Raw genomic sequence first — 8,177 nt, forward strand, 5'->3', positions numbered from 1 at the left:
CGCGGCAAGTGATTGGCGGGACGGCAATAGCGCCGAAGTGGCGCCACGAAACCTCGATACGAAATTCCCCTTCGAGCCTTCCTCCACCCGCCAGATACCAGCTACTCGCGCTTCTTTCTGTGGCACTTTTCTGATACGCGTTTTTCACAGAGTCATGCAGAGGTCTATATAGACCGGAGCCTTGCAGTTGATCTTGCAGTAACAACGCGGCTGACGTCACGGTCTCAAAGGAATGGACCAAGGAGCTTCACGAAGTCCACCACCACTGCGTTCACTCCTACCTGCACCTGCCGGTGGAGTTCGCAGAGAATCTGTGGAGAGACAAAAGGCTACACGTGTCAACGCTTGCGAGGCTTGCCGAGTTCGTAAGTCAAGAGCAAGTACATACATGCTGCGCCTTTGGTGCTTTTGCTGACCTACAAACAGTGCGACGGATTAAAGCCTAAATGCACTGCATGCGTGACGCGAGAGACTGAGTGTCGTCATGGCGAGACGGAATCACGGCAGTTCAAGCGTAGATACGAGCAGCTCAAAGAGAAGCGTACTGCCCAGGAAGAAGTATTCGATATGTTACAAAACCTACCGGAGAGGGACGCAGCCGGCATCTTTCGCCGCATTCGAGCCGGCGCAAATGCGGAGGCCGTGGTAAAGCATATTCAAGAAGGGAATATGGTCGCTGAGGCTTCTGATGTTCCGCAAGCGTCGTCGCGCTTTCACTTTCCGTTCCTGGATGAGATACCACCAAGCCTTCGGGACAGCGCTTACTTTCGATCACGGGTTTATGAAGTAATCGATGCATCTGACAGGGACATGGGTACTTCAGAGGCGCATCTTGCTCCGCAAGAGAGCAATTACTGGAGACCTTTGTCCTCGGCCAAGTTGGTTGACCCTCTACTTGAGGATGCACAACCGTCGCAATGGACTAGTGTTAGCTCCAACGATCGATTGCTGCGCAACATTCTCGAAAGTTACTTTGTCAATCAGTATCCAAGACAGTTCTTCTTCGTCAAGAATTATCTACTAGAAGACATGGTATCGAGAAGAGCTGAGTTCTGCTCTCCTCTACTCGTCAATGCACTTTTGGCCAAATCTTGTGTGAGTAAGTGTACACCTGTATCATGGATGGGGGTTCACTAACGTGCCATAGGTTAGTTCTCGACTGTTTGCCAACCAGACCAAGTTTTGGAATCCAGATAGCCTGCCATATCGATTCTTGGCTGAAGCAAAACGACTATGGGAACTAGAGGAGGAGCAGCCAAAGCTTACAACGATTCAAGCTGGCTGCCTCATTAACGCCACGATGAACGACTTTGGTCATGACAGGGTCGGGTTCTCTTACATGTTCAAAGCGCTCAGCATGGCACATCGAATGAGTCTCTTCACGCCTCGGTCATATGACAATAAACTTGAACACGCGAAATCGTTCACTGCTTGGGCCCTTTCCGCGTGGCTGTCGTAAGTACACTTGTTCAATATCATTCCTCAGCTAACTTCTGTCAGATTACAGAGCTACTACTACTTCAAGCCACCGTGCCTCTTGGATATCCCGGCAGATCCGCTTCCTGACGTCGATGGTAGATCGGAGTGGTATGGTCAGATGTCATTGCGTTATCCACCGGACGAGCAGACCTACTCACCCGAATTCGCCCATAGTATGAAAGCACTGTGCGAGTTGCGGGTCATCCAGAATGAGATCGGTGTCATGTGCTTTAGTCGCTCCAAAGAGTCTAGGAAGATGCCTTGGGGTGCAGCTCTGCATATCCAGGCAAAGTTGGAAGCCTGGTATGGAGGTTTGCCTGCCCAACTGCAACCCCGCTGTATCGTGTACCCCGCTCATCTGATGCTACAGTAAGTGGCCACGCCAGATGATCATGATATGAAAGCTAAGATATTTGCAGTTGCGAGTACTATGCGGCTCTGGTAACTTTGTTCCGGTCGCAAATTTCGTCTGGGAATGATGGCGTCCAGCTGTTGACGCAGCATCAACGCAACGCAGCTGAGCAAATCGTTACCCATGCAAGCGTTCAACTCGAGAGTATCTTGCGCTTATACTACCTCCGCCATAGTTTCGAGGCTTACGACTCCACGCTTACCATCTTCCTGGCCCAGCTCGCCAACCTAACATTGGAGCCTCTTGAACAACTCGAACGAGATCCGGGCAACGCTCCCCCGGAAGTCAGCGAATCTCTCCTTTCGACACTCGTCTTATGCTTCGGTGGCTTATATGAGCAATCCAAAAGCGCCTACATCGCCGGTATCATGCTCATGATCATGAGAAAAAGACTGAGTGCCGACGTTCGCAACGCTGTCGGGCGTTATGTCTCGATCGAAGAGACGGATAGCGATACTGATCCAATGGACGAAACGGACCTAGGGTTTTCACATCCAATTCTTTCGGAACTCATACTGCCGGGTACAAGCCTCAGCGACGATCCAAAGTCGTGGAGATTGAAGAATTTGGTGGATGATCCTAGGAGGTATTCGGGGTAGCAACAGAATGGGATGCGATTAACGCGATGATATTGATATGCAGATATAATAGACGAGTGAGGAACGAAGCAGGCACTCTCGATACGTTTTTCGGTCATATGACCACATTGTTCCCAGCAAAGCTCGACCTAAAAGCTGACCTCGGGAGTGTCCAGCCCTTTGACCACGTGATGTCTGTCTGGGGGTTCTTCGGTCCTGCACTTCAGGTAGAGTGCGCGATCAATGTTGTTAGGAAGATTCGACGCGTCGAGGCCGCAGAGCAGCAAAAGTAAATGCTCGCCACACGGCCAGATCGAAAGGATCGATGACCCTTTCATTTCTCATGCCAGGAGACTACCGTATCTTCATAGTATATCGATATTGTGGCGCCGCGCTGTCATCGGGTTCAAACTCTCTGGTGTTCCATCGTTACCCGTAAGCAACACTACGGTATGATCTCCGGATGTTAAAGCGCCGTCGCGTTGCAGATGATGGACGCGACGCCGAAAGAAGATAAGGGAAGGTGCTGACACGGCAACTCCTCGCCTCAACCTCAGGTTTGGCGGTTTGAAGAACGCGAGTCAAGTTGTGCAATGCCTGCAAATGTCTCTCTTCGCAAGATTTGTTGGAATCCTTCGCTGTGTAGGACGCGATGCAGCCCTGGAGGCGTTCCAGAAGCGGGACAGAGAAGGATGCCAAGCCACTAACTAGTCAAGCGGGCCGCTGACGTGGTGAGACGCTCACGAGAAAACGACAGCTCGTTGACACGGCGATAGCCATACCTGGTGGACGAATTGTGAGTTGCCACCACGGTAAAAAACGGAGATCAGACGAAAGCGATGGAGCTGCATCCTCGCTCGTGCAGATGTCACAACGAACGGCCCACCACCTCGTTGGTTCGGCAGAGCCCCGCATCCGCGGATCCATCTGCATCACGCGCACAGACATTCGATAGAACCCAGAATCAGGAGGCGGTGGAGAGTTTCAACGCGCGTCAAAAGCGCGAAGTTCCCGCCCCTCTTCCCGTTGCATTCCCGTTGGACCCACGACTTCCATTCAGGTACCAACGCACACGAACCGTGAAGAAGACAGCACTTGCAGCTTTGTACCTATCCATACAACATCATGCCAGTGGACGAGTGGACTCCTAGTAAAATCACGTATGACCCACCCGAGAAAGGTCGCTTGGGGTATTCCGATCCTGTAGAGTGAGCATCTTGCGAGTAGTTACAAGAGCTCTCCAGCTGATCTCTTCCTATAGATACCATGACGTGACCGAACAGCAACAACCACACGTTCCCGCAAAGCGCGCCCGCCCTACAGAGCAAGAATTCTCCGTAAGGAAGAAGCGATTCTTCGACGATATACGACCTCTCCCAACCTCCCCGAACCAACACAAGTCCAAGAACAACTCCCGAAAAGCATCCTCCAGCAATTCGAAGTCGCGGTCGGCGTCTACCACCAAGCAGCGAGTGCACGTGGACCTTACCAATGATGTAGACATGGAAAGCGTTGATGGACGTGTTCCAGAAAGCGTTGATGGTGGTGTTCCAGAAAGCGTTGATGGTGGTGTTCCAGAAAGCGTTGATGGTGGTGTTCCAGAAAGCGTTGATGGTGGTGTTGCATTGAGCAATGTAAGCGTTAATGGAGGCGTTTCAATCCCTCCCTCTGAAGCCGCTATGGACATCTCGTCTCCTGTATCTTCGCGTGCGGCAATGCAATTCAGAGCCGAGCATACTGAATTCCCGGAAACACCACTACAATCGAGACAAGACAAGGGCAAAGGCAAGGCTACTGAGATGGCGCCACCTCCACGGTTGCCCACGCCGGACTCCGAGGAAACACATTCCCCACCTCATCAACCTACGGAAAGTGAAGTCGGAAGGATTGTCTACGCTTACCTTCGCGAACTTGGGCTGGATCTAATAAACCCGCAAAAGAGTTTGGCGAAAGCCTTCGATGCTCTAAGGAAAGAAATGGATGAGCCTCTAGACCTCAAGAAGTGGTGCTTGCCGGCAAGATTCGACAAAGAAGGGACAGAAGTTCCGTTCAGTGGCAAGCCATTCTTCCAAGTCCCCTTGAATATTGTCAATGAGCTTTCGGATGCGATTGCACAGGGAAATTTCCTGGATGGAGAGTGGGCGCCTTTATGGGACGCCTTCGAGGAATTCTATCCCGACAAGCTGCCCGGCGCCAGGATGAGGGCAGAAAGGGAGGCTGCAAGTCAGAGTGCTTCTCAGCAGGTGCCACCACCGACGCAACCGAGGGCAATGAGGGATACTGCGAATCATGGAGCGGGGCCTTCTCAGCAACCAACACCGTCAACGCGACCAAAGGCAAAGAAGCGTGCAAGAACTGCTCGACAGTCTCCTGAGCCGGAAGAACTTCCATACGGCCCTTGGCTCACCCGTTGGGCTATGAGTTTGGGCCCAGAAGACTTCACGTTCCCTGGAGATTGCCCATGGGCATATAAGAAAGTCGTTAATCTGACCCACGAGGAACGGGTGGACATTGCGATGAAGTACCACAGCAAAGAGCTGACCGACATTATCGGGAGAAGGCAGTTCAACTGGTGCAAAGCAGCGCTTAGATATCATGGCTTGATTCGCTAGGGGACATATCTGCGCCAGAGCACCTGGATGTATGTCAACATGCGAACTGCATGTACGCAAAACTTGCTGGAAGCCTGGTCACCATCCTGGCAGTCCCCGAAGGCCGACTCCTTCGCTGAACAGCTTCACCGATGAGTCTGTGCTGGGTCGAGGTCGAACTAGTAGTTGTTGCAACGAGGCGGAGCTAGCGGTCAGGACCGTGCAGCGCTTGATTGTGGACTGAGGCCTAGTAGAGGCAGGCATGGTTGGAACAGTTCTCGATGTGAAGCCGACGGAGGCATTCTTGGCAGAGTTGCTGCGCGGATGAGCGGCAGCACGAAAGAGGCGGCGAGAGCTGGATGTTGCTGTCGGAGAGGCATGATTGCCCAGCAGGCGATAACGAATTTCATTGATTGATAATTTCTTGCTTTGGGATAGTGTTGTTCGTGTCTCGCTATCATTCACTAACTTGATAGATAGGCCATCATCTTCTACTACGTGTTTGAAGTTGTCGGCGAATGTCTCCAGATTTCTTGTGTTGACTGAGTCCTCTGGAGAAGCGCCCGCCTCCTATATCGTCGACCAAGCATTGTCTATCGGCATCATAATACCGCTGATCGTCTTTGCAGCATCAGACGCAAGGAATGCAATGCCGTGTGCGATGTCGTTCGGGCCCACTGATCCGTATGGAAGATCGTCTCTTTCGAGACCTTGGCATAACATCTGCACGGGGCTGCGAGCTTGTCAGCAATGGCAGGGTGCCAAGGGCTGTAAACCCTTACTTGTACGTTTCCATTGCAGCCTGATCGACGTCCTCTTTCACCACCGACGAGCGGATGTTGGTCGGCACGGCTGAAACTCTTGTTAGAACAACATCCTCTGAATTCAAGGACTCGACGCGGTACTCACCGCCTGGGAGCACGGCATTACACCTGATACTGTCTTTGCGAAAGCGCCACGCGACGTTCTTGGTCGCACCGACAAGCCCATGCTTACTGGCTGTGTATGCGATGCCTGCCACTGCACCGGAAAGACTTGCATAACTACCAACATTGATGATGGCACCGCTTTTCTGGTTTTTCATACTGGGCAACACAGCCGCCATCATTCTGACCGGTACTGTGAGGTTGATGGTCAAGACGCGCTCCCACTCAGAGTCCTTAACTGTATCCGCGCTGCCAAAACCGTCCATGATGCCTGCAACATTAGCCAGCACGTCGATCTTCGGTCCGTACTTTGCGATGCAAGCAGCTATGGCATCTTCTGCTGAGCCGGGTTTGCAAAGGTCGGTTTTGTGGAAGGTGAATAACGCTTTCTGGGTGACATCAAGGTCTTGGTCGAACGGCGACATATCGACGCCGAAGACTTGGGCTTTCTGTGATAGGAAGAGGAGGGTCGTCGCGAGGCCAATGCCGCTGCTGCATCCCGTGATGATGACAGTTTTGTTGTCTAAAGATGTCATTGCGATGAGTATCTTCTATGTAATATTTTGACTGCACATGCCGCTCGCAGCAACTGGCGTTTTATGCATGCCTTGGATCTGTTCTTATGGCTTTCGCGAACACGTAAACACCGTATCAGAAGTTCGTCCTGATTCATATGTCCCGCAATCTAAATGCACACGAGATCAAATCGGGCTATTTGCGCGACCCAGCTGAACAGCTGGCCAACCAGAAGCTTAGCCGTTCGGGAACGATGAAAGCAGGTAGCATCGCCGAGCTTGGAGCGCGATCTATTGGGGCATTCAACCGACGTTGCTATTGCGTTCGCGCAACGACAGCAGAGATACTCAGTGAGTCCATCTTTGCATGAGGCAGAAGGCGATAGCCCAGTACTTTGCGATTGGCATACATCGCGAGCGTATCCAAGACCTCATCTGCATTTACATGCAACGAGCAGGTAGAAGCGACTCATTAGAGTGGCGGCTGTATGCGGGAACAGCGAAACGAGTTATGCTTTTTCGACCTTTGCTGTGTTCCATGCCGACGGAGTTGTACCCGGGAGGATGCCCTCCGACAGCGACTGCTACGTACGCCAAGCTTCCCCAGGTCGCAACGCGTCTGCGCGCTCGAAGTCGCGTCACTTCCATAACTCCCACATCCTGCATTGTCCATAGTAACGATGGGAAATCTTGACAACTATCCTTTTAACTTCGAGTTCCCTGTAGGTCCGTACGTTGACAAAGGACGGCGTTTTCGGTCTTGGACGTTGTATGACGTCTTCTCAGCCGGTTCGTACATACCTTCCAATGTCTGCATCGCACTGACAAGCGAACTTAGACATGCCCGAAGAGGAATTCAAGGCTCTTGTAGACCTGCACTGTGCCGACAGTCCGGATGTCTTTTACCTCATAGTCGACAATAGGTTCAGAAATACACTGCATTTCCTCAAGATGTGTTTGGCTCGCGATTTGGATTTCTACTGGGATATACGGCACCATACAACAAGCCAGAAGCCACTGAAGAAATACTTCGACAAGATTTTCCTGCCACGTCTGCTTCACATGATGCGGAACTTGGCCACTGAAGCTGTCCGTTGCTGGGATATGGCAGTAGCGTGGTATATGACCATGAAATTGGAGTTGTTACACAGCGAAGACATATATCTCGACAGCAACGCTGATGAGGATCTCGATTGTTTCTTGCTTGAATCATTTTACGGCTGGGACGGAAGAACACCCCGATATCGCCAGGAATCCTACTGCAGGCCGATACCGTTTGTCGGTGCCGCCCGGATGTGTGGATATATCCGAGAATGGGTAAGAGACATGCATGGTTGTCCCATCCACGACAAGTCCGAATGGAGCCCTGAGAAGTACGGACCTTCTGGGTATACCAAAGAGTCCTGTATGCAGTCTCAGTTCGTAGCAGCCTACAGCATCTTTGAACGCCAGGCTTATGCCGAAACCAAAAGAAAAGTGTATCACGTCATAGGGCTCAGGTTGCCGAGAGAGCTTACAGATATGGTGTTTGATTATGCTCTTGTGGCCGAAAGCATACCCAAGGATCTCCCGACATATGATGAGTTGGAACCCGACTTTGAAAAATGCGGAGAAGGTGCGTGAGCGACAACCAAGGAGTGGAATTGAGGAAAGCGAATCCAGTTGAGATGGTCGGC

At 51.7% G+C, this 8,177-nt stretch overlaps 3 protein-coding genes across 3 annotated transcripts; 2 read left to right on the forward strand and 1 right to left on the reverse strand.

The window, feature by feature from the left end:
* Window positions 1–810: 810 nt before the first annotated feature.
* Window positions 811–2,490, forward strand: J4E87_009275 (uncharacterized protein; the record flags this gene model as incomplete). Its single annotated transcript, XM_049380853.1, has 4 exons — window positions 811–1,095; window positions 1,148–1,455; window positions 1,501–1,848; window positions 1,899–2,490. 4 exons carry the CDS (start codon window positions 811–813, stop codon window positions 2,488–2,490), a joined length of 1,533 nt encoding a protein of 510 aa, XP_049229484.1.
* Window positions 2,491–3,594: 1,104 nt separating this feature from the next.
* Window positions 3,595–5,081, forward strand: J4E87_009276 (uncharacterized protein; the record flags this gene model as incomplete). The annotated part of the gene is made up of 2 exons (XM_049380854.1): window positions 3,595–3,677; window positions 3,731–5,081. The coding sequence occupies 2 exons, from the start codon at window positions 3,595–3,597 to the stop codon at window positions 5,079–5,081; spliced, it is 1,434 nt and encodes a 477-aa protein (XP_049229485.1).
* A 757-nt stretch (window positions 5,082–5,838) lies between these two features.
* On the reverse strand, window positions 5,839–6,522 carry J4E87_009277 (uncharacterized protein; the record flags this gene model as incomplete). The annotated part of the gene is made up of 1 exon (XM_049380855.1): window positions 5,839–6,522. One exon carries the CDS (start codon window positions 6,520–6,522, stop codon window positions 5,839–5,841), a length of 684 nt encoding a protein of 227 aa, XP_049229486.1.
* Between the last annotated feature and the right edge of the window lie 1,655 nt (window positions 6,523–8,177).

This window comes from Alternaria ethzedia, assembly GCF_023757985.1.
Source record: "Alternaria ethzedia strain BMP 0044 chromosome Unknown scaffold_33, whole genome shotgun sequence".
NCBI classification, from domain to species: domain Eukaryota; kingdom Fungi; phylum Ascomycota; class Dothideomycetes; order Pleosporales; family Pleosporaceae; genus Alternaria; species Alternaria ethzedia.